This window comes from Mastomys coucha, unplaced genomic scaffold, assembly GCF_008632895.1.
Source record: "Mastomys coucha isolate ucsf_1 unplaced genomic scaffold, UCSF_Mcou_1 pScaffold1, whole genome shotgun sequence".
NCBI lineage: Eukaryota > Metazoa > Chordata > Mammalia > Rodentia > Muridae > Mastomys > Mastomys coucha.
Window position 1 is genome coordinate 84390605 of NW_022196891.1, and position 26927 is coordinate 84417531.

The 26927-nt window shown below is 44.7% G+C and overlaps 1 protein-coding gene across 8 annotated transcripts in view; it reads left to right on the forward strand.

Moving 5' to 3' along the window:
* Positions 1–26927, forward strand: part of Gpatch2 (G-patch domain containing 2) — a 151218-nt gene that overhangs the window by 113053 nt on the left and 11238 nt on the right. For 6 of the 8 annotated variants that reach the window (XM_031338063.1, XM_031338043.1, XM_031338072.1 and 3 more), the window contains 2 exons: positions 3560–3599; positions 9827–9897. In XM_031338063.1, the coding sequence (XP_031193923.1) occupies positions 3560–3599; positions 9827–9897 (111 nt within the window). Of the gene's footprint in view, positions 1–3559; positions 3600–9826; positions 9898–10168; positions 11324–26927 lie in introns of those variants that run through there. The other 2 variants (XM_031338097.1, XM_031338105.1) reach the window with 2 other exon arrangements.

Consider the following 26927-nt stretch of genomic DNA (forward strand, 5'->3'; position numbering starts at 1 on the left):
GTGAACTGAACCTGAAGCTTGCCTGTTCTGTTAAATTGGATGGCCAGCAAGCCCCAGAGAACTCCATTCTAAGTCTCCTCATTGCTGAATTTCTTGACCTTACCAACTCAGTCATCTACCCAGCTCCAGGTATTTATTTTTTTATGACAGTGTTATTGAAATCATTCCCTCATTATTATCCTAAGTTCTGTGGTCACAGAAAGGAGAGAAACAACACAGAAACACAACCCCAGCCATTCCTCTACCAAAACTCAGAATATTGAACTGGAGGAAATAAAGGGGAGGTTGCCTAAGGACACAGGGCCCAGAAGCTGATGTTCTGGGTTCAGTTGCTACTCCAGTGCATGCCAGCCTTGTGACCCTGTGAGCAGTGGAGATGTGATAGGGTTTGATGAGAACTGCCCAGCCAGGGCGAAGGCTCCCAGCAGCAAGCACTCTTTAGACACAGCAGTTCATGGCTATTGCTTCTGTAAGTGATTCTTCCACACGCTCACTGTTGCCATTGCTGTAACTATTGCTCTTTAATACTGTCCCTCTCTCAAGGCACTGCAGTTTCTGTTACTACAGTAAGTAAACACCCTTGTGTCTGAGATAGGTGTGAGCAAAGGTGCTGACGCTGTAGAAGGATAGACAGTGTGAGCAACAGTGCTGATGCTGTAGAAGGATAGACAGGTGTGAGCTGATGCTGTAGAAGGATAGACAGGTGTGAGCTGATGCTTTAGAAGGATAGACAGGTGTGAGCTGATGCTGTAGAAGGATAGACAGGTGTGAGCTGATGCTTTAGAAGGATAGACAGGTGTGAGCTGAAGCTGTAGAAGGATAGACAGGTGTGAGCTGATGCTTTAGAAGAGGAAGCCTTGAAGTCTGCCCGGGTATTTGTGCACATGGAGGCCACCCTCTCCCAACCACACCAGTACCCCAGTAAAGTGTCTTCCTTGCTAGAGAGCTACGTGCCACCTACTACCTGCTTGGACACTTGGATCCTTGGTCCGCTTGCTCTCAGCTGCTCATCTCTGTCAGTGGCCACAGGCTTGGAGGCTGGAAGAGCATGGCTGCAGAATCAGAGCACTGACCTTTGACTTCCATCTGTTACTTACTTAGGAAATCTGTGGCTATTGCCTTCCTCTCTCTGAGCCTGTGTCTTTGTTTGCAAAGCGTCCACCTCCCAGAGTTTGGGGGGTTAGATGCTAACTGTCTAGCTGATGGGGTGCTCCTGAGACCAAGGGCACTGCAGAGAGACTGGCATGAGTGTTCAGGGCAGCACGTGGACAGGTCTGCTCCCCACTTGGACAGTGAGTTTCATGTACTGCTCAGGCACTAATGCGCTTCCTTGGCTTCTCCGGAGCGAAAGCAGCCAGAACCCCCAGCCTGTAGAATTTTGGTTTTTCTGATGTTGTCCAGCTCTCAGCCCTTACTCACAGCCTTTGTTCATTAACCCATTCAGATAGCCTGGCCACTCACGCCTTCCTTCACCCACTTTCTTACAGTTTCGATTGTCAGAGGAAATAGCGTCTTCTGTGCAGTGCTGATGCTGGCTCCTGAGCTAGTCATCCTTTCCTCTGTCCCGGGCCGTCCCCACTCTCCATCACCTCTGTTTCCTGCCCTCCTTCCTCCTCTTTGCCAGTGTATTATTCACATCCTCCTCCTTCCACCCACCTGTGCATTGTAATCTCAGCCCCTCCCATCCCAGCTCTGGGAACTTCCTGCCCGGTCCCCAGTAATCCCTCCAGAACCCACCAAGTTACATTGCCCTATGCTCTGAATCCCACAGAAAGTCCCACGGGTAACTTCTTCAGTGGTCAAACTGCCTCTCAGGATTTTTGCTTCTTGGAAAACTTATTTTGAATCTCCTTACCCAGATTCTTGAAGGCAGAAAATAGAAAACTGTTGAGAGAAGAGTTCATAGAAGAGCCTTTAACCAGTTTCCAGACGCAAGGGGTAGGGGTCCAGCATGCGTCACAGACAACCATCACACACTTCTCAAAATTCTGTAGGAAAGCTGAACTCTTAAAATAGGGTAGGCATTGGACAGCACCTCCCCACTTCCATCTTTATCACTGATGTTGACAAAGGTGTGACTTTTATTTAAAGGAGGTTGAAGGGAAAGCACTAAAGCACAGCAGAGAAGAAGCCAGGCTGACACCAGCTAGGGAAGAAAGGAAGAGGCGTGCGGCAGGGGCACTCGGTCACTTAGTGATGATAGGACATCTTCCTCTTACCTCACTGTCAGGAGCTAGGGAGGAGTAGATCTCTACTGACAGGAACCCAGCCATTAACCTAACGTCGTTTACACACCACCACTATGCAATGTTCTTATAAAACGTAGCATGTTTGTCAAGAGGAAAAGACCAAAAGCTATTTTTGCACCTGAGTGTTGGAGCTGGGAGAAATGGCACTGCTGCTTTAATCCTGTTATGAAGTGATTCACTGGGTGTACATGTGATCTCTAAATACTTTGCTTTAAAACAATCCACGGCAGAAAGGAAATCCTGGCCAACCTGTCAATGGAGCTCTCAGTGAAAGTTTGCTTCCAGTTGGTAGCTAATCCAGTGTTAGCACACTGACACCAGTGAGGTGTCCCTTCTCGTGGCAGTGTGGTTCTGGCCTGCCAGGGAACATTACCAGCCATGACGTGGAGAAATGCTAAAGGAGATAGGGCCCTGCTCCTGTGGAGACCCCTGTGGAGGTCCCCGTGAAGGCTCCTGTGGAGGCTGGTCACTCCCACCTGGCTCCCTAGGCTCTATAAAGAGGCTGTAGTATGTAAAGACACTGTTCTTGGAATGCTAAAGGCACTTACAGTCACAAGTATTCTTTGTCGTTTTGAGTGTTTTCAGTGTCTTCAATTTCCACACCTACATATTTACTGTGCTACTAGAGTACTAGGCATGCATGCAGCTGACAAGCACTCCCGGGACAAATGTGCTGAGAATCTATGAAGGGTCTGGGGAAAGAGCTGGGCTTGGTGGCAGAACTAGCAGATTTGACTGTGCTGCGACTATGGCTTCAGGGTTCAGGAACTTGTTCTGACCCGTTACCCCAACTGCTTAGCTGTGAAAGGAATGGATCTAAAGCACAAAGTGGGTGGTCTGCGATTTGTAACTGGGATTTTTTTTGTCTTAATCCTGAGTGCAGAGCTGCAGAACAGGATATTCTTGTATTTTCAACTCTTTTTTAAGTAACTCCAATAATCAAAAGTCATAATTTGGCATAATGATGCTATAATTAAGTTGTGGCAAATGATAGCATTTGTAGATTTTATAACCAGAATTGATTTGTAAAATGAACACAGTCCCAGCAGTTTATGTTAACATAATTAAATGGAAATGTAATTCTAACTCCGTTTGCTTATTAAATTGAAAATTACTGGGTTATGAGCACTCTTACATTCCTGTCAAAATTGGTGTAAGTCTAGAATTACATGAAATATCCATTAAAATAAAGCATATTTAAGGTTCTGTTGCTGGTATGAACAAATTCCTTCGAGCATATGCTGCTGACTGTTCATTGGCGAGCAAGTGCTTCTGGGAGGGCTAGCTCACCACTCTTCTTCTCTCCACAGCCACTGGTTTAGCCCTGGGGCCAGGACCGAGCACGGCCAGGTAAGGACCAACCGTCTCCCTCAATGTGTCTGTCTGCTGGGATAGTAAGGCAACAGAGAGAGAGCAGCTTATTGTAAAAGAAGTCAATTGTGCCGGGGCTTAACACTGACCTCAGCATGCATCCGAGATTCCTCCCACTGCCACCGTCCTGAGTCACGCAGGGAAGCCTCTATGGAGTGGGTCACATGTGGGACTTTACTAGGAAACACTGGGTGTGACTGCACATGCCTGTGTAATCCAATGCTTTGGACATTAAGATGGAAGGACCAGGAATTCAGCATCCTCATCCATGCAGTGGGCTAGCCCAGAAATCCAAGTCAGCAAGTAAAGGCAAGCCGTGTGAGATGGGGCAGCACTGGCTGTCGCTGAGGGGCGGCCCTGATTTCTTCTAAGTCTGCCCTGTGTCGGGCGTTTGGTTTAAGCTAGCTGCTTGATGTACTCAGCAGTGCAGTGAGCAGTGGGGCTGGCAGGAACTGGGTGTTCTGCCTTGCTCTTGAGTGTGTTCATTGTCTCCTTAAAACATGCTAATATTATTTAGAGGTAGATTGTGGTAAATCTTATAAAACTTAGTCTAGTGTTTGACTCCTTGAGAGAGCTTTTGCTATTTTGAATGATAGAGTTATGTTTTAGTCACGTGATCCATAAGGAAACCACTCTCTGAAAGTTCACGGGACCCTAAGGGGCTGGGGCTGGGAGAGGAGCACTTATCTAGCATGAGAGCCCTAAAAGGCCAGGAGAGAGAGGGGGTGGGGAGCGCATCTGTCACCCCTAGCTTCTAGAGAGAAAGGCACCACCAGTCTCTTCTCATTTTTTAGGCATAATTCTTTGGACTAATTTTTAGTTTGGCCTTTTGCCATACTTCAGTATGCATCCCACATTTTTATCTTGACTCACTAAGTTATTAATTAGTAATTGTAGGTAATGTTTTCATTTGTGGTGCTTGGTTCTGTAAGTAGACTCAAACACTAAGTTTGTTAATACTGTCCAGTATTCTTAGAGGAAGTACAGAGCTAGTTTCCTCCAGACTTTTGGTCCCAAGGTCTTCATCAGTCAGGTTGTGACTTGTGTGTGTGTGTGTGTGTGTGTGTGTGTGTGTGTGTGTGTGTAAGAGAGAGGTGGGGGAGAGGGAGAGAGGGACAGACAGACAGACAGACAGACAGACAGAGATAGAGAGAGAGATTGATTCTGTTTCAGACATCAAACCTTTGACTCATTAAGCTCTGACAAAGACACTGTAGCTCCTACCTGAGCAAGGCTTATCTTAACAGGCGTGGCTTTTCTTTACTAGCATATCACAGCTCTCTTTAGTGTAACAGCAGTAGACACTGTTCCCGAGGCCACAGAAGTACAAAAGCATTGAATTGGAAAGGACACACACACTGAAGCAATAGTTTGCTCACAGTATGAGTGTGGTGGCAGAACAGCATCATCTGAGTAGGTCCGTCACCTAGACGGCTTGGTTTTACCCCTCAGTGTGTGTCAGTGGTGACTGTCAAGGCACGGACAGCATAACTCTGGGTATCGACATAGTTATCAGCAGGTACTGAGGAGCCGGCTATGGAACCTGCACAGTGAGGACCAGTTAGCTTGATAGCAATAGGCTCGTGCATAGCGTTGACATGGTGAAGCATGGTCATTCCTGAATTCAACAAACACCTAACTGTAGCACGGTGAACAGAAGGACTATCAGGTTCTAAACTGTGATGAATGAATGTCTTGCCGTGCACTCCCCTTTTTTCTTGTTCCTATGTAGCAGCATAGAGTAATGACAGTAGTGATTCAGTTCCCTCCAAACCCTCGCCTCACTCCTTTCTCCAGCTTCCTGTTCTGTTCTTTCATGCTGTCTAGCATGCTTTTGCTTCTGCCGCTCTTAGATGTAACTTCACTGTCACCTGTTGCATTAGTCAGGGTCCTCTAGAGTCCTATAGTGTCTCTATATATTAAGGGAATTTTTTTTTTTTTTTTTGGTTTTTCGAGACAGGGTTTCTCTGTGTAGTCTTGGCTGTCCTGGAACTCGCTCTGTAGACCAGGCTGGCCTCAAACGCAGAAATCCGCCTGCCTCTGCCTCCCAAGTGCTGGGATTAAGGGAATTTTTTGTGATAACCCTGACCCTGACCCTGACCCTGACCCTGACCCTGGTTTTTAATTGGTTGTGAGAACCGAGTTCCGGGTGTACTTCCCACAGCTCAGGTAAGCCACCGTAAACGGGGACTAGTTCCATTCCTGCCCTCGCGGCGCTCGCCTGATAACTTTTAGTCTGTAGTTCAACTAACCCAACCATGATGGTCAGCTATGAATGGGAAATCCAAGGATCTAGTAGCTGCTCAGCCCCATGAGGCTACTTATTTCAGCTGGTCTTCTGTTAGAAGTAAGTTCCAATAGATGTGCAGGCAGGCAAAGAGCGAGTCTTCCTTCTTCCAATGTCCTCATGTAAGTCTCCAGCAGAAGGTGTGGCGCACAGTAAGGCGTGTACCACCACTCATGGAGCTGGGACTTGCTTTGTCCCGTGCTGACCTTGAACTCAGATCTCCTGGGATTAAAGGCATATACCACCTTGCCTGGGCTTAAGCTTCTCATGGCCACTATACCTCAAGATCTCCTGGTCAGAAACTTATGTCTTCCAGCCTCAAGATCTGGATCACAGATGTGCCCTCCAATTCTGGATTGTAGTTCGTTCCTAATATAGTCAAGTTGACAACCAGGAATAGCCACTGCATCTATTATCTGTCACATGCTCGCTACTCTTACAAGCAAAGGTCTTTGTAGAAAGCAGCATCATTTTTCTACTCAGTCACTGATGGTCTGCATGCACATAAAGCTAATGAGTGTTAGTAGCTGTATAGATAGATAAGCAAGGATCCTAGAAGGCCACTCATGTGAAAGAAAGAGGGGACATCTGTGTATCACTGTGTGCATGCACATGCTTGTCTACATTTCTGCATGTGTGTGTATATTTCTGGTGTGCACAAGGGTTTAGATTCTGAGGCTTTCCTCTGTGAACATCTTACAACCTGACATTTTGAGTCATTGATCATGATTTAGATGTTACTCCATTCTCTCTAATGTTGAAGACATTGAAAGGCTAAGTCTGTAGAGACTTGAAATAGCTTTTCAGATATTCAGGGGTTCCCGACAAAGGCGTGTCAGCAGAAGTGCTTTTCACCAGGCATACTTTGTCTGTAGCAACAGTAAAAGAGGAATATGACTCTTCCTTTTGATGAGATTTAATAGTTATGTGGAAACATGAATAGCTCAGAAAATCCTGATTCCCATTTTGTACACATGGAAGCTACGAGCTACAAGTAACCCTCTGGTCTGTGGTCGGCTTCACCAGCCCTAACCTCATGTGTCATGGTTTTGCATGTTGACTTTGTGGCTGTCTTCATGCAAGCCGTTTTCTAATGGACACCTGCACATGGCAGGTGTTGGTAGGGAGTTGTAGCTCCACATGGCTTAAGCCCCACAATCAGAAGGCCTGAAGATAAGCTTTGTTCTTAACCAGGATAACACTGAGTCATGACCCCTGCGTGACCTTGTGTGACACGGATAGAAGCTCCACGGCGGCTGCAGCCGCTCTCACCATGAGCGTGCAGCCTGCTGCTCTTCTTCAGACATAGCAGGCAGCCAGCCTTCTCAGTGTCCTCCAAGTATTCAGCTTCATGCAGTAACATGCTCATGGCTCAGGCATCTAAATCATTTTTATCTGAACTTCATTCAAAATTTATTGTTGGCCTTGATTTGTGATTTTATTGGTAAACTGAAATAATTTCTTGATGGAGTCTGTGTATTAATTGCATTATTGCAATATTTGTCTTTTTTATACCATACCCATCAAAAGCATGGATTTTAGGATAAGAACACATTCTTATATGGATCTACTCAGAAGAGGTAGAGGCAAGTTCAGAGTCAGTATCATCAACTTTGTGTTCATCCCGACAGTGGGCTGAAAACCTCCCAGACCAGGTTGGTACAGCCTGCCATCATGGTTACAATTTCAAATCTAAGTTGTCACAGATTTTTTTTCTTACTGAACTTTTTAAGTTTTTAAACTGTTTTAATGCCATCCCCAGGAAAATAGTTCCAGTGACTTTGATCTTAAAATGAGGTTAACTGCCATGAATCTTAAGATGACGGAGGGGATTTTGTCATCTCACCTTGAGTTCTCTGTGTCACAAATGTTGCTTTATATATAGACTTAAAGGCACTAGACTTAGAAATGCCAAAGCAATTAATTTTTTTTCATATTTTCAGAACCAATTTAATGTTCACGGTATAAAGTGTTTCTAAATTGAAATGCTTTCAGATTAATGGACTTAAGATAAATGGTCACTATTTTCTATAAGTAGCAATAATGAGCTATGGCTTCAGCTACATATCATACACCAGATCTCATGCCCTACTTCACTGCCTCATTCATTCATTCATTCATTCATTCATTCAACAAATGTCTATTGAGCACTAAAAATGTTCCAGAACAGTCTAAGTCCTGGAGATGCAGATAAACTGAAACACTGAAGTAAAGAGCCACTGTGAACAAAGGCACAGTCCATCTCCCAAAGGAGAGTTCTGGTAGCCGGGATCTGAGGAAGTAAGGAGAGTAGACCATGGGTTAGACCACGGGAGGAGGGGCACAGCGGGGGGGGGGGGGGGGGGGGTGGATCTGAGGAAGTAAGGAGAGTAGACCACGGGAGGAGGGGCACAGCAGGGTACTCGTGTCGAGAGGTAAGCAAATTATGAAGGGCCATGGTAGCCTGACAGAAGACTTTGAATTTTATTTTACGTGTAATAAATGAGATGCATTTAGGAACGCTCATATTGACTACAGCTCAGAATGGTGTGGACTAGAGCAAGGCCCCAGACAGGGAGACCATCTAGGAGGCTGTGGCGTGAGAACACCGCGGTCTGGACTAGGATGGCCACGGTCTGGGTAGAAGTGAGTAGATCCTTTGGAAGAACTCAAGTAGCTAAGACATCCTTGGATACTAGGGGTGGAACGAAGGTCTGGGCTGTCTAGAAAGTGGCCAGACCAGCATTCAGTTCTCTGTGGTGGTGTGGACTGCTGAGAAGAGTCACCCTTGAGAGGTTCCTGACTCAGTCTATACAAACTGTGACCATCGTCACACCTGCAGAGCTCAGGCCCCGTTCTTTCCACAGTTCAGTGTCCCAGGTTCCTGACTTATGGGTGAAGATTAGACCTTAGAAAAGTGCACAATGGACTCCATCTGAGGGTGCAGGCTCTGTCTGAGGGTGCAGACACTGTCTGAGGGTACAGGCTCTGTCTGAGGGTGCAGGCTCTGTCTGAGGGTGCAGGCTCTGTCTGAGGGTACAGGCTCTGTCTGAGGGTACAGGCTCTGTCTGAGGGTGCAGGCTCTGTCTGAGGGTACAGGCTGTGTCTGAGGGTGCAGACACTGTCTGAGGGTGCAGACACTGTCTGAGGGTGCAGACACTGTCTGAGGGTGCAGACACTGTCTGAGGGTACAGGCTCTGTCTGAGGGTGCAGACACTGTCTGAGGGTGCAATTTGTATTGATGACTGTGTCACTGAAACAGATGGCTTGAGGGTTTGCTGAGCACACCTCTGTTATGTGCCAGCCCCTGGTAAACTTCCTCTGCTCAGGCTGATTTCTTTTGTGCTGTGCGTTTGAGCTCAGCCTTGCATCTTCATAGTCATTATGTATGAAAGTAAAGCTACGAGGGACATAGTGAAAGGATGTTGAATGTTTTCCACATCTATTTTATTTCCAGTTAGAGTAAAGCAAATATGAAGGGGCATGGATGTCTAGACATTTGGAGGATGTACGAATACACACACATGTACGTACATACATGCATACATACAAGCCAGTAGTTTTTTAGAGACCGTTTTGCTGTATTTTCTGATATGACAGGCTTAGGTCCATAAGAAACAGTATTAGCTCTTTCATATCAGCCTCAAAACTCTGGCCGCTGAGCCTAACAATCAAAGCCTTAGACAACAGAGGGTGTTGTCACTGTGGGCATAGAGGTGGGGGACACACCTAACTAAGCTCCATGCTCCATGAGGTCAGTCACTGCAGCTGTCAAGGGCAGGCTGCCCCCTGGCCTGCCACCCCTCCTTAGCATTTCTGCCCAGTGACCCTGGCATCATTGGCAAAGAGAGTGGCAAGAAAGTTACATGCCTGGGCATGCCAGTGTCCCTGCGATTACAAACTCTTTTGTTTTTACACTTCGTCCCGACACTCTGTGCAGCACCAGCTTCTGAGAGATAACCGAGCAGAAAGAGGGCACAAGAAAAGCTGCTCCGTGAAGACAGCCAGCAGGTAAGCGTGCGGATGCTCCCTGTGCTCATGGGCTCAGAGCCACTCTGTACAACTGTGAGACCTTGTGAGTCATGTAGTGTTTAACAGAACCCATGTCAGGGGTCCCAGTGATGAATAAAAAGATGCCGTTTTTGGTTAAATTGTTTTAAAGCCGGTGAAATGAAAGGAAATAGGTTTTTATCCAAAGAATGCATTTAGGCTCTTTTTCATCTGAAGTTGTCTGCTTTTCCCCTTCCTAATGCCGAGGATTGTCTGCGGTTACATTTGACAGTGTGTTTTCAAGATTGCACCTGTACTTCTGAAGATTTCATCTTTACTCAGAGAGCAAAAACTCTATCTTTCTTGACTGAATATTGATCAGAATGACTGCCAGGTCAACTTAGCACACTGGAAACTCACCTGGGAAAAGAGTTGTCATCTGTGAGCATGGTGATTGTCTTGATTATATTAATTGTAAACAATTAACTGAAAATAGACAATAGCAGCCCTTGGGTTAGAACCTCACCTTTATGAAAAAGAAAATGAATTGAGCACAAGCATGCTTGTATCAATTAGTGCATTCTTTTCTGCTCTTGACTGTGGGTGTGACATTCCCAGTCGCTTCAGGTTCCCACTGCCTTGATTTGTTAGTACTGAAGGGCTGTAACCTGGACTTGTTATCTAAACAAACTCCTTTCCTTCAGGTTGTTTATGCTGGTGTTTAGCACAACAGCAAAGGAGCTAGTGCGAGGTCCAGACCAGGAGGACCAGGGAATTTGTTTATAATAATCCCCAGCAGGGATCCTACGTTGGGAAGAATTCTCACCTTCAGTGTTTCTGTTCCACTAAAAAGCTAAAACTGATTGGCTGAGGCAAAATTAACCGTCATACCTTGGGCTTAGTAAGAATTTCTCAAAAAGTTAAACTCAGTCTGTTGAACAGTGGACGTGAGACCTCATTGGGCCTGAGACAGACCGGCCCTTTCCACACTTGTGAGAGTGGCAAGGCGGGCCACCAGCCAGAAGGAAATAAAGACTTGACTGAGAGTGCCTACAGGAGCTTGGCATTTAGTCCTTCGGCAGAGCATGTCTATATAGGAGAGCCTGGGGTCTGTTCCCAGCACCACTACAAAATAAGAGGGGAGGTATGGGAAGGAGGGATAAGCCTGTCCCCCGACCCCTATGGCTTTCTGCCCCCTGTCGTAGTTGTGCTCCATGGCACTCTTTCCCTTGAGCTCTCTGGGAAAGAAAGGGTTGTTAACTCTGGGAGCTTGCATGTCTGCAGACCCTTGCACTTCTGTCACACTGCTCGCTCTCCTGGAACTGAGTTACCTCAGGGTTTCATGTCCACTCCCACCACCATCTTCCAGTTTTGGGTAATTGCACTTCTTGCCTCCATTATTTACATATTGGAGGCCCCTTACTTCTCTATGTTTAAGCCCCTCCTCTTCCCTCCCCCTCTCCCATTGTCTTTCTTTCTCTCTCACATGCATACATGACATGTCTCTGTTACAAGTACACAATTGTCTTATCTTCACAACTATACAACAGGTATAAATACAAACATAAGCTGACTTCTTGGAGCACTGGTGGCCAATTTTCTCAATATTATAACCCAAATCTTCAAAAGAATTTTTTTTTAACTTCTACACTTGTGTCTCCAGACATCTCTCCATGAACATTGCCTCATATTTATTCTTTCTCTTGATTAGTGGCTGCACTGGATCTTCTGATCACTAATGTGAAAGTGCAGGGCAACATGGAAGAGTGAACATAAATACAAGGAGAGCCTGAAGCTTACATTTTGTTCTCAATCTTTGTTAAATGCAATGTGAAAATCCTTCACCTTCCAATTCATATATAGTATTCGACATTCCTCTCCTGAAGCCCATTTTCTTTCATAGTATTTTAATATTATCTTGACTTTTCTTAACCCTTGTGGATGAGTGACTGCACTTGCCTTTTTCAACTTAGGGAAAAACATAAAGGCTAGAGAACAGAACTATAATGTATTGAGTGAGTCATTGCATTGCGGGACCATTTACTCCCAAAATGTCCCAAGCAAGTACAGAAGCATAAACTCCCAGGCATGAGTCAAGGCTGAGGTGCTCAGGCTTCGACTGCAACACACGCTTAAAGTGGGCATTGTTCAGAGATGCTCCCAACACACAGCCGAGTGCTGTGAAGTTACAGTTTGGGCCCGGGCACCTTGGGAGATGTTAGGAATCTTTGTAGAGAATTCTGCTCACATATGTACCAGTGCTACTAAGGGCAATCAGTGTGAGGCTTCTGCATCCCTGCTGCAGGCTCCTGCATCTCCCTTGGCTTCACTCTGGTTCATATTCTATGCTCTTTACATTGCTGAGTATGGCAGTATTGTCCTCTCCCGGCATGAGAAGATGCTGTGCCTAACAAAGAACTGAAAGAGGCAGTAGGTAAGATCTCCTTTAAACACACCTAACAGTTTCACTCACTCACTGTCTGCGTTTGAGAGGGCCCCACATGGTAGTGCAAGGTGGCCTCAAACTCACAGTGTTCCCTCTGTCTCAGTATCTTTAATCTTGGGACTTGAGGCATGGAGCACCGCTCTGCTTCACTCATTTCTGTAAGATTTGTGCTGTCTTCTGTGAGCTGTCCTGTGTCCGTGCTCCTCAGGAGGTTTCTTACCTTCACTCAGTGCTTCAGGCATCCCTGTCCTGCTTGTTTACAGCAGCAGTGCTCATCATAATGTGTCATCCTGTCATATCCCAGTGGCCACTAATAAAATGACAACGGGTCGCATTAGTACCTACTGTAAATTAAATTATGGATTCACTGATCGTCAATATCGTTGATGGTGTTCCTCTAATGCGCCTGTCAGTTTGTTGCTTCCTGTTGTTTCTCAGAGCACCCTACCACACCACAGATGTGTCCCAGTTGTGGGTGAGGAAGTGTTCCTCACGGAATCCCCTCAGGTGCTCATCTGATGAGTTTCCCTGGAATTCTGCCCTACAGTGATTGTAGCTCACCTTCCCCCAGTGTTCCTTCATTTTGTTTCTCTCTCCTTGAATCTTCTCACTCACAGTGGCATAAGACCTGGGTTTTCCTTTGCAGCAGAGGGGTTACTTTGACCTGGAGACAGTCACACGTGTGCTGCCCACCGGCCTTGAACTAAGGTCCTGGGCACAGTGGTCTCTGGCTGGGCGCTGTGCTCAGATTCCTGGGGTCCTATCCCCACACTGGAATTTTTTGTTCCCTTCAGTCTTGAATTGGCTCCGTGTTGTCTGTCCATTTTCTGCCATGAAGCTTCACCTTACTTGTATTGTTTCTTGTCTAATGTTTAATGAACATCATAGTTTTTGTGCCACTTGATTATTTTTACATATCTCAAATCTTTCAAAATATAAGTGAAAACTCAAAAAACTGAAACTTTCAAAACAGTTGAATAAAAGCACATTTAAATGTTACTTTTAGAACTTCTTATCACTTTCAGATTTTAATAATTAGCAGACATGACGTTTGTTGAGTCATGTGTCTGTTGAAGTGAAAACAAAACGAAACCCTTGATCATTGCACCCAAGGTTTTTGTTTTGATGTTTTGAGATAGGATCTCTGCAAGTAGCAGAATCTCTTTGGAACTTAGAGCCATCCTGTTTCAGCCTCCAAAGTTTCTATGCTCAGACTATTTCAGAGTTTGTAAATCTAGTGTAGGTCCCTCCTTTTCTGTGACCAATGAGCCAGAACATATTCACAACGTTAGGTGAAGCAGTTTATTGCTTGTGAATGGACAGCAAGACACAAAAGAAGCAGCATTCATTTTGAGTTGATCCCCAGGCTCAGGAAAGATGTCTGAGACAGATGGAGCCCTGCCATTCCACACTTGAGGCACAGCTGAGCAGTCCTAAGAGGCAGCCACCCAAGCTTACATACCTCAAGGACATGGTTCAGTAGGGTCAAAGTCCCAAAACATATCCTGTGTCCAGAGGCTCGCCCAGCCAGTCTTTCCTCAACTAAGGGTGTTTCTGCTCCCAGGCCCTTCTGCAGTAATCTTCAAAGAGGAGGGGCCTGTATCAGTGATGGCCAGTGGAAAAATGCCCTCTGTGTTACCATCTTACATCTCAGCATTTCCATGACAGGTTTGCTTCTTTAAAAATGACTTGTCTTTCCCCATGCTATCCCTTATTTAAAGTTACAGCTAAATATGTCCCCAGTTCTGTAAAAACTTCTGAGTAGCATCAGAGAAAACCTTCAGTCTCACTCTCCCAGACTGAAAGCCACTTTCACAGGCATGCAGGGATGCCTGAGACTCAGTCATGTGACATCCTGGGACGATTCTCTCTCCCAGAGCTTTACACTGATGACTGGTGTCTTCTGCCATGAGAAGCCATGTGCCAGCTTGAGAGCTGTGGCAGCTCAGCTTGGTTATTCCCACTGTATCAAGATGTTTCTCTTCGTTCCTGGAGACGTTTGTAGTGAGATGAGATTTTTCCCCTCTTTCTTAGAAAGTTTGGATTTTGGCATGTGCTCATAAGAAGCACCTAGAAAAAAAAACTATCTAATACATCAATGTGTTATTTGAATCAAGTAAAATATATTTTATTGCTGATAGTATTTAATCTGTTCATCTCTATGAGATCTCTTCACTTTATTCCTAACAGTACATGTTCACTTAGTTCTCGTTGCATGATTTGATAACCTTGCATACTGTGTGCTCTAATTTCTTACATAATCTATTCATATTTAGATGGAGAGAGTGATTCTTTGCTATCCTCTTGCCCAGTTAGTAGATTAAAATAAAAATGTATTAAAAATAGAAGACAGTAGATTTTATCTGAGAAACAGTAGACCCGTCATACACTTCCATTTCCTACACTTGCTCATGTCTGCCACCCCTATCCAAGTAAGAAAAGCCTCCTGTCTGCTTCACCTTGGCTGCACTCCTTCCACGAGACAAGGCCTGTTACCGTGTGGCCACAGATGGGACAGAATTACAGCTGCTCTTTATTTGATCTTCTAAAGCTCCAAAGATGTTCAAGGATGCCATGTGCTCCATCTTCCCCATGCTGCCGTTTGTCCTTTGGAAAGGAAACCTAATTTGCAACAGATACAAAACTATTTGTCATTTTGCAGCTTTGCCAAAAATAAATGAAAGTATTATCGACTACAGCTCTAAGCAGCTATTAGTAAATGGGAGGAGGGTTACTGGTGAGAGACTACATGAGGATGTGGGACTGCGTGTGAGGGTGTGCGTGTGCGTGTATGTGTCCCATCCTCTTAGAATATTAGCATTTTAAACAGACCTGTCCTTGTCACACTGGAGTTGTAACTATTTAACACTGTGCTTTTAAAACAAGTTATGCTAGTTGGCTAGTTGATATTTTATATGCCCAGAAAGTGACTTGGGGCCACCTTTAAACGCTGACTTTAAAATGTTATCGTCCTGTATAACCTTTTGTCCCAAATTGAAAACTAGGGGAAGACTGTATTTGTGGTAAACAGGTTTGCTCAGCCCTTCAGAGAAAACCCTCTCAAAGTGATTTCCATTCATTCTTATGTGTGCATGCCCAAACTAATAGAAAATAGTCACATGTTCACTTTAATTAGAATGTATGCATTCCATATTTGTTTAATTGGAATTCATTTAATTATATATGTGTCCTAATTAAAAAGAGCATTTGAATAACTTTGAGGGCTAGCGATAGTTAGAGCAGAATAATTGGGAGCTCCCCACATGCGCGACATAAAATGGCTTTTGAGGGGTTTAATTTTCCCATTCTACACTCTACGACCAAATTACTGTATTTTATAAAACCACACTGTGCACAAATTGCCAGTGCTCATGGCTCCTGTCCTTTGGCATCCTGAAATTCTAACCTTCCTTGCCAAGATTTTAAATGAATGACTGGAGAGGGTTATTTTAAGTTATGGTTATACCAAATAAATTAGCCAATTTGAATGTTGAACTGTTGCGTTTTGGTTGGATCTGAGGGACCCACAGAGAATGAGCAAGCTTACCAACTGGAACTATGTTTTGTGTCCTTGTGTAGTAAATATAACTCTAAAAATGCACTTCCTCTCAGTGTAGCTCTGATCACGTAGCAACCTCTTTCTCCCGTGGATGAACTAGATGCTTTCAGATGCCTAGACATGTGCACAGGCTCTGTCCCCAAGGATGCCTTTTGGATGTGGCTGTGGTCACTAATGATGGAAAATTGTTAGCATGTGTGAGCTGTTCCTGCGACCCCTAACTGAAAGACATTTATGGTGTGAAGTCCATGTCCTTAAGGACAGGTGTCTGTTTCACAGTTGGCACTCTCCAAATTGGCCCAGTGATTAAGTGGCCATCGACACAGATCTAACCTTTAGCTCCCAGAGATGGGTCCCCTAGGAAATGATTAAGGTGCACCTGCAGAGTCGCATCGCAAGGCTGTGTCACTCCTGCAGCCCTGGTTGTCACTTCATTACAGAGCATTTGGGGCTGATGACGGAGTGTGCTTCTATGCCAAAATACTTCCCCAGACCAGCACCAGCCCTAATTCTTGAATGGAGAGTGCCTGGGAATATGGCGGCTGCCTGATAGTTGGTGTCTTTCCCACTCCAGAGTAAGCACAGGTCAGCACGGAGGCCTGTGTCAGTTAGCTGTCCAGAGAAGTTGAGCCTGTGGGCAAGTTCATTTCAGCATTCCCACCTACTAAATCCATCGCCACCTCGAAAATCTCTGCCATCTGCAGTGCTGTCTTATGTGTGTGGAGTCTAAATCAAACCCACTGGGTCACAATAGATCAGCAGTTATCCATCAGAGTAAATTTAATGCCCATGTATCTATAATTAAAATATTTTACTTAATAATATATGAAAATTCAAATATTAAGCACTTAATTATCACTTTAACCATTTTTCAATTATTAGATGAATACAAAATAAATTTAAAAGTAATTTGAAACTTGTTTACATAGTTGTTGGTTTGCTTTTTTAATCAAAGTTTTTTATATCTAGTACTTTCTTTTTTTCTCTTACCTTTTCTCTTTGGGAATAAACATGCTTTTGTCATTCCATACATTCCATATTGATTTCGTTTGTGTACCAGGCTACAGATGGGAAGTTACCTTTGTTTATTTCATATATTTCTGCTCAATTCCAACTCATGCCCAATTATATTACACTAAATTAACATAATTCAGCAGATGTTGATATTTAAATGTTTTCTGGCATTCAAGTCTTGGACAGCTGTATTAGAGCTTGGGGAGAAGGCAAGCATTTAGAGTTAAATGCTGAGCATATGCTTAAATTACTAATTAGAAGGATGGAGTGAAAACTATTCATTCTCCTTCCTAAGGACAATAAACCTCAGATAAAGATTTTCATAATTTTTTTTTAAACAGCATGTTATAGTATAGGCATGCTCCTAAACTAAAGGGCATAGACAAGCCTCATGGATAGCTTAGCTGAATTTCAAAGTCAGTCCTTAAAAATTCTGAACGGTCTGCTTCACTGAGCCTGAAAAGGGCTATGGCGACTCCATATTTGCAAACTTGTAAACATAAGGACCAGAAGATAAAATGGGGCTTGGGGGTAAAGTGATTTCAGTGTGTTATCATGACAAATGTTTATATGGAGAAATGCTAAGAAAAGCCAGAGCTCGTATCTGCCAGTCGGCTAGCTCTGGCTCTCTTAGATAAGTATCAGTGTGCAGGAGGGCTAATGAATCACACAGAAAGTGCGCCAGGGAAGGAGGAGTGGCCAGCGCGCAGGAGCATGTTCAACAGCTTTTGCCATCAGAAACAAGTAAATCAAAACTTCACTGGAGTTCCCTCATCCTCCAGTCAGAGTGGCTGTCAGGAGGAAGACAGGTGGCAGCAAATGCTGGCGAGGATGGCGGAGAGGAGATGCTAGTACATCGTCGCCCGTACCTTAACAGTCACAGTAATTCATTAGCAAGTGTGCGTGCACATGCTCCTCTCATATGTCTCCTCACCAACTGCACATCCTGTCTGCTAGACATGACACTTTGACTATGCCAGCTCACTTCTAAAACACAGGCTTTTTATCAGCATATGCTTGATTTATAAAACCCAGGGTTTTCTTTGGGCATTTCCATACATGTGTTTGACAAGTGTTGTCTTCACCCCCGTGCCTTTTGCCACTCTAAGCCTTAGCCTCCTGCTGGCTGCCTTACTCCTTCGAAATGGTTTTTCTCCTACTTTCCTGTCTTAGGATAGCTTCCACGTATGGGACTGCAGTGTGCTGCTCTCACTGTGAGTGCTCGTGCTCTGTGCGGTGTTCTTACGTACATTGTCCTGCATCTCTGTTGATTTAATCTCTATTACAACCCATTGTGCTCACGCCTTCTCTGGTGGATAGAGAGGTTGCAGCCATTGTCTGGCTTTTGTGGATGACACTGCAATATGCATGCACATGTGTGTGTGTGTGCACGTGTGTGTGCGCGTGTGTGCACGTGCACACGTGTGCGTATATGTGCGTGAGTGTGTGTATGTGTATATGTATATACATACATATATACATATCTCGTGGGGTATGATGACCTGGATTCCGTTGTGTATGTACCCAGGAGTAGTGTCATCTATGTTTAGTTTTTTGAGGAATTTATGCTGATTTCTATTCCCACCAGTAGTAATGCACTGGGGTCTTCTCTGCCATCCTCACCAGCATCTACTGCCATGTATTTCTTCCTGACTGGAGCAGGCTGGGCATTCAGTGGACATTCCATTTGCATGTTTCTGATGGCTGAAGCTATAGAACACATCTTCATGTGTTGGCCATTTGCACTTGCTTGGTGTTCAGGTCATTCGTCCATTTACTGATCAAATTATTTGGCAGCTTCTGACAGAGTCTTAGTAACACCATCATGTTGACTTTAACAGTAAAGAACTCATTAGCATGTGTGAATATACATCCCAGTCACACATTTCTCGGCTGATTTTATTCTTTAATGCCTTTAATTTCCTTACACTTAACAAATTCTCCTTCCATATGTATGCTGTTTTCTTAAATTTGTTGTTGTTGTTTTTGTAGACATCAGATTGGACCCAAAACTGACAAGGTTTTGGAAACAGCTCAGTTATTTTTGTTTCCTGCCTTTTGGCATGAACCTGGTAAGTAAAATCTGAATCCACGAAACAAGAGGAGTCAAGATGACTGTCATGTGCATAGCCAGCCCCGCCTGTAGGAGCCTGCCTTGTCTTCCCACTGGCTCCATTAGGTGAACTCCTCTACCCTCTTTGCCCTTGAAACTGACATTTAGATCTAGTAAGCCAGTCCTCAGGTTTCTCTTTTGTGGCATTCTGTTTGACAAAGGGACATGTGTGTTGTCACTCATTCAGTTCTTTTTGCAATGCATTGGCTCTGCTGCTCACTGCTCACTGCCACTTGTCCATGAGCAGTGGCGAATGTTGACAATTCCCCTGGTTTGTTTTGGTTTGCCCATCTAGGATTATTTCTTTGAAGAATTCCTCTTCTCTGACCACTTGAATACTGCATGGTGTAGATGATGCAGAGAAGGCCTGCTGAAGGCTTGGCTCTGGCCCTTCCTCTCAGTTGCAGAGCAGAGTTTGTTGTTTTAGAGACAGGGGTGTGTCTCTGTCCATCAGGTATTTTCCTGATGGTTACCGAGTTGGCCCACTTGAGGCAGCCACTCCACTGACTCCAGAGTGTTCCTTTACCACAAGCTTTGCGGTTGCCATGGCATAGTTTTGAGTCTGGGTCTTTTCTGGAAACCAATTAGGATCTCTCTTTTCTTCTCTTTTCATGTGTTCCTGGTAGCAAGTGTGGTTCATACTGATAGTTCTAGCCCAAATCCTTTATCAGTTTTAATATGTCTGTGTTTGAACAGCATTGAAGATCTTCCATCTCAAGCACGTGGAAGTGTTTATTTTATGTGACATGCCAGCCAGCAGTCTCCAAAGCATACCACCATTGTGCCTGCCAGCTCTATGAGATTTGTTTTCTTATCCTCTCCATTTTCCAGAGAAGGAGTTGAGCATTGCCTACGACAGCAAACAAAGCAGCAAGAATTGAATTTGGTTCCTTGGTTCTTGGGCTTGCAATCCTAAGCACTGTACAGACTGGGAGGGATGGAGGAATGAATGAATACAGACTGGGAGGGATGGAGGAATGAATGAATACAGACTGGGAGGGATGGAGGAATGAATGAATACGGAACTGACAAAATGTTTCCTCAGTTCAGAAAGAAACCCTCCTTTCTTTTTTTCTTCGATGGAGTCCTCTGGTATAGTACAGACCGAGACCCTGTGTCCTCAGCCCCCGAATCCTAGGAGTATAGGAATGTGCCATCACACAAGAATTCTCATAGTAGCTGAAAACCTGAGTGCATTTGAATTGTCCTTGCTTTAAACCTACCCCGTGCAGCAGATCTTCGGGCTATCCCCCATTACATATGAAGAAGAAGGGAAAGGGTTGAACAGTGTTCCTGAGCTAACAGTAGGTAATTTATCAAATCATATTTCTAACCCCAGTGAAGTCAGTTATCTTGAGCTGGGGATGCGAGTCTGTTGTAGACACGTGCTTATAGTGTGTGAGGCCCTAGGTTCAGTCCCACCATAGTGTGTGTGGTGGGAGGAGCAGAGTGGACGGTCATTCGCAGTTAATCTGCCTGCTTCCTAAAACCTTACATTTGGTTTTTGTGGAAACCTGCTTAGTCTTCTACATTAACATCCTAAAGACCATTAAAGTTGCTATGTGTGTCCAAAAACATGAAAACATAAAATTATAATTCTTTGGATAGCTGATCATCTAGCATGTAATATCTGAGATTAAAAAAAAAATACAGATGTGTATGTCTGCCAGAAGTAGTATACATAAGAGAAAAGAAAAAAAATGATTTGTATTTGAAAATGGTTCTTGTAGCATGGTGTCTTCCTTCATGAACACTGAAAATAAGGCTTCTGAATGCAGGGAGTAACAGACCTGGATAGAGAAGTTATAAAGGAGACTGGTGTAAATATTTCAGTGTCAAAACAAGTCCCGGGAGTAAGCCGACGCTCTCGCTTTCGCTGTACTTGATTGCATTGAGTTTCAAAACTGAAAGCATTCTGCCCACAGACCTCCACTCAGATGCAAGATTATTCAGAAATGCCAACACTATAGAATTATGGTGCAAGTGTATATTCTAAACGCCCCTGAAGTGAACACAGGGCATTATTACCCCACAGCCTAAGACAGTCACTTAGCATGTTTCTGTTTCTGTAGGGAAGGGCTTACAGTTAGTGAGATTACAATCAATAAAAGTATAAATGGTTCATAAGAGAAAACTCTTGTAAGCTCTGGGCATGCCTAGTTAAATTTCACTCAATTACTATTTTATAAGCATATGATATGAACAAGGATGTGCTTGCTGAGGGAAATATTCTTCAGTAAATCAGATGTGGTCCCCACTGCCTTCGTGGCGTATAGTCTGTGCAGAATGTTAGCCCGTGCCTTGATAACCACAGCTTAAAGCAGAAATACACTTTTTCTTTTCCTAAAGATTGGGCAATTTCTGCAGGACGAACCCAAAATGGTCATGTAAGAGAGGTGGCAGGTCAGTTAATTCCAGTAGATTCTCACTAGGAAGCAATTTAATCAAGATTCAGTTAAGTTTGTTTTCACACAGTAGTATGAACAGACTCAAAAGCAAAGATCTGGTTACATTCTCACAAGTTTCCAACATTCTATCCATTATTTAAACAGCGTGTCAGTATGAAGATAAAAGGCTACCCTGTTTCCCTTTGCTTTTTTACTTACTTGGCAAGTGCACTTTCAACAGCAACATGACTGGGACTCCTCTGAGTGGCCACAGTCACTGCACAGGGCCTAAAACCAAAGCAGTGCTCAGTCTGAAGGTAGAGTATCCCAGCCTAGTCATGCAAGGAAACTGCAGAGGAGGCTTCAGAGAATATGGCCTGACTCACTCTGCATTTTGGTTAGCATCTAATAAGTGTTGAAGATTTGTTAATTTTTAAATGCATTCCAATGAATTGAGATAATGGTTAGAGAAATACTTCTTTAAAATTCCTGTTTCGTTGCTATGTGGGGGGCACAACCTCCCAGCGGTTTGATTTCGCCGACAGCATCTTGTTAGGTTGAGAATTAGACATGGCCACCGGCCTGGAGTTGTTTCCCACGGTCAACTGACAGATCCTTCTGATCTGAAAAACAACTGGAGGCTGCCATCTCTGGTAAGTGTAGTGACAGACGTGCCACACTGATGTAGATACAGAGGGAAAGAATCTGGAGGGACATGGGCTCAGAATGCTTGAGAGAAGAGGAAGATGGCCCTCGTGTCCCCGAGTGAACCGTGAGTGAGAAGGAACCAGCTCTCCAAGGGAGGGCAATTTAGAGAGTAAATAGACTGTTCCTGCACTGAAGTTAGCACTGACACATAGCCTTGGTGGCCAACTAGCAGAGGTTCTATAGGAACTAGACAGGTATGGAGCACATACTTCCATGGTAGTCCCTGTAGGTGCAGGTAGCTCTTCCCTCCAGAGGTGAGTGTGTTCACCAGCGACCTCAGACCCTCCAGTGAGTGCCGCCCTGCTACGGTAGCCACTCCCAGTGTTGTGCAGCATAATGATGGAGCAAAAGTAAGAATGCTCTTCCAGACTGTGGACAGTACACACAAGGTATGTCACCCAGACTGTGGACGGGACACACGAGACGGTTGTCACAGGTGTCCGTCACCAAGCCAGGCTTTTCATAATGTACAGAATACACCAAGACAGAAAGTATGACATGTCTATGCTATGGAGTCTTGACCAAGAGCAAACCCATGGTAGTGAGCTTACCTGAGAATGTCAGTAGATTTCAGACCCAAGGACTTGTCAGCTTTTCAATAATAAAAAAATGGATGTTTTGTTCTAATGTGCTATTATATATATAGGTAAAGCAAACACCAAATGCTAAACAAGAAACAATCTTTTCTGTTTTCCAGGAAATAACAATATAATTGTTATTTTAAATGACCTTTATTCTTTCCTAATCAAACTTTGATACAATCAAGTGCATATGTGATAGTTTACTGCATCGCATGCTTGTGTGTTGTGTTGGTCATGCAGTAGAAGCAATAGCTGTCACTTGTATACAATCTGGGCCACATATTTTATATAGGAGTATCTAAAATCTTCCCCCAACATATTTAAAGCCCATACTAGTCAACACAATTTCTGAATGTATGGAAACCAAGCCAAAGAGAAGCAACATGGCATGTTAAAGAGTGTTGAGTATCCTTCGCCAGTACTGACTGGCAAACATGGCGGCTTGGGTCTTCTTCACAGATGTAGCAGACAATCTGAAGTAGGAGCTAAGCAGGGACAGGCCAACAGACCATGGTTTCTCAAGTTACTCCCAGCCTCTATAACGGGAAGCTAAACAGCCTTTGACACAGATTCACCCTCTGCCCAAACAACCTGCATTTATCAATCATTGGTTTTGTTGGTTGGTTGGTTGGTTGGTTGGTTTTTCATGTGTGTATCATGTCTTCTTAGGGGTTTGTTGCAAAAAAAGAAGAAAAATCCCCATAAAATGCTAACACACAAAAGCAGTCACCAATATATCCCTCCACAGTTGTCACAACCTTTTACGCTGCACATATGTGGGTTTCCTTGTTTGTGTGCATTAGTTTCAGGTCTATCGAAGAGAAGTTAAACAGATGATACTCTGAAGAGTAAATAAAGCAGTCACTGTTGGAGTACAGTAGGTGTCGATATTTGGAGGACATTTTGTCCAAACTTTGTTTTAGTTTTCATCATATTGTACTATAAAAGGACCCTGTATATATGAGATATTTAAAATATTGTGTAGAAATTGTTTCTTGAGACAGTCTCACTGGAGCTCAGATTGACCTGGAAGTCACCTTGTAGCTGGCCTCTAACCTATGGCAGTGTTCTTGCCTCAGCCTCCTGAGTGCTGGGCAGATGTGAGCCATCATGCATAGCTAGGTGCTGTAGGTGGCCAGTTTCAGCCCCCTGCTCCCGTTATTCAGGAAACCCTCTCTGTTAATGGGTCAAGACCAGGTAGGATTCCCCCCCGGGGTGAATAGGAGCTGTTGCTGGTAAGGCTGCTGCATGGATATTTCACACTTGGTTCCAAAGGCGCTTGGCCACAGTGAGCACAGAAAGCTGGCTCCCACACATCAGACAGACATATGAGTAGCAGCTGGGACGGGCTGTATTGCTGGCAGGGAGAGCCCATGTCTGGGGACAGAGCTCTGGACAACAGAATGCAGGGTTAGTAGACATAGGTTGCTGAGTTTCCAATGGGAGAAGCTACCGCAGGACTCTTAGAAAGAGCCCCTGTGGTGAGCTCATGGTTTTGTCCTGAATGTGAACACCTGGGAAGATGCAGGCAGTAACCTGTCCCTGAAGGAACTAAGATGTGGGAAGAGTCTCAGTGAGATGATCATGCCAAGGACAGCTGAGGTCTGTCACTGCGACCAGGCATCTCCTTCAGGGCACTGACCTAAAGCGAAACACATTCAAGGAGCCTTGGCATGCCATGAGGCAGAATGGGAAGCCAAGTGATAAAGTTTGAGAGAGAGAAGGCATCAGAGCTAAAACTAACAATTCCAAATGGAGACTTGCTATCTGTCCTGGGAGAACTGACACAGAAGAGGCTCAGTAGACCAAGGGCTTGCTCACCATCATGAGCACAAGAACTCGGACTCCTTGGCACCCATATATAAACCAGGTCTATAATCCTAGCTCTGTGGAGGTGGAGACAGGAGATCCTTAAAGCAGGCTGCCTAGTTAGACTGAATTGGCAGCTCCAGTGAGCCTGACTTGGTGGAGAGCATTTGAGGGGGGACACCAACCTCTGAACTATGCCTGCATGGGTACGTGCACACGTACGTACCCATGCAAGTACACATGGGAAGGGGATGCTTTAAAAGAAAATACTGGAAAACAAGGATTTTGAGTCCTAGTCCTATTAAAGTATTGCTTGAGAGTTCCTCATACTTGTGTGCATGGGGCCAGAACTGAGCCACCCTTCTGTTCAGTGTGAATTGTGGAGGCATACTGACACGTGTCTCCAAAAGGATAAGGCGGAGGGAGGGCCATGTTAGTCTAGAGGGGGTGGTCACATGGGGTTGTGGTTCACAGCACTGTCTGTCCCTCTGCCACCCGGGCACTCCTCCAGTGACACCACAGACCCGGCTCACTTCTGTGCAGCTGATGCCCTGTCCAGGCAGATATTGTCCCAACTGACAGTGAGTGTTCTTGCCAAATGTTAGAGCCATGGTCACATCTGCTTGTCTTCTCTCTGTAACTCGTTCCAGGCCTTGGGAACACATTGTGTCCAGGGGGCAGCTTTTGCAAGGCCTAATGCTCCGAAAAGCCTCTCTTTGTAAATGCATGCATCGAAGAGACAAGTTCCTGTTGTCTTGCCTGTAGTATTATTGTGTTTGATGTGGCCTGCCTCTGTGCTGTCAGCCCCTGTCAAAGCCACACTCTCCTCTCCAGCAAGGTGCTTCTCCGTGGGGTTCGTCATCATAGTCTTGTTTGGAGTGTTTTGTTGTTGTTGATTTCTTTTTCTTCCCTCCAGATGCTAAGATGTTCAGTTTCCGACACTGAAACCATTTGAGAGGTTGTCTGGCAGTAAACAATAGGGAAAAGTCAGACGCAGTTTATTTAAACAGCAAAACAAAAGTGAAAGGTCTCCAGGACTCGGGTCTTGAAAGGTCTCCAGGACTCGGGTCTCGTGTGCTTAGTAGACTACCTTAGAGGAAACCCCATCCTCACTTGTTCTCAACAGAGAAACCCAAGCAGACTTGCTCCTTTGTCTGCTTAGATGGCAGGAGAGTCTAGACTGCAGCACAGATGCCTGGCTCCCGGATGCCTTGAGGATGCTGAGCAAAACCTTGAGCCACTCTACATTTCCTTCTCTTGTAAGTTGCAGCTGGCACAGATACGCTGAGCTAGTCACTAGCAGCTTTTAGACAGGGCCTTACCAAAGGATAATGTAATATCTTAACTTTAGATGTGTTCGTAGGGTACTGGATTGCCTTTAAAGTGCCCCAGTGCCTTTCTCTCCTTCTCCAAAAGGAATTAGCTCTCAGCCTTGTGCTTTGCAAAGACAAACAGCTCAGGTAGACTAAAGACACAAGGCTGCCTTTAAGACATTCATTGGTTTTAAATTAAAATCATAACTGCTGTGTTTTACATTAGCCATGACACCTGAATAACAGACCAAGCTGCTTGTAGCTGCCCCACCACCCATGACTGAAGTGAGGCAGAAGAGGGGCCAGCCTCCAATCAGCTTGTGTTCCTGCTGATTGGCAGCCCAGAGCTCCCCATGTGCAGGGCATGAGTGGGATGAAATAAGAGACGTGAGTGAGCTGAAATTCCTGAAAGCAGAACCAAAAGGAGCTCAGTTGGTAAAGTGGTCTAATATGTAAGGACGTAACATCAGGGCCTGGCAGCACGTGTGCCTGTGATCCTGGTGCTGCATGTGTGCCTGTGATCCTGGTGCAGCAGAGGCTGACACACACTCGTGAGTCCCCGGCTACATCAGTGACTCTAGGCCAGCAACAAAACACCTCATTCCAAAACAGAAGACGAATACTTGCCTAAGGAACTTTCCCTGAGGTGGATTTCTGGCCTCTACACATGGGCATACATATTCATGTGCACATAAGTGATAAAAGGAGGGCAGAGATTTTTTTTATTTTTTACTTTTTACAAAAAGTTAAGCTTATGACTGTCATAAGAACAAAAATAGAAGTGTTGAAATTTATTGAATTTATTAGTGAGGATAAAGCAGCTGTTATTGGGATTGTGGAGGAAAAGCCAGACAAGTGCAACTGGAAGAGCTCCAGTTTGCTAGTGAGCTTGACACTGGCCTCCCCTTGTCCAGCCGCTTCAAGACCTTCACTTTGCCTTTCTGTAGACTTGTTCCTCCTGAGTTGTCATAGGATTGTCCCAGTGGAATAGCAATTCGATGGCTTAAAGAGACTCCAAAGGTATACTTTTTCCATTGAAAAAAGAAACCATACAGGGGGTGTGTGTGTGTGTGTGTGTGTGTGTGTGTGATCTCTGCTAGTGTGTGTGTGTGTGTGTGATC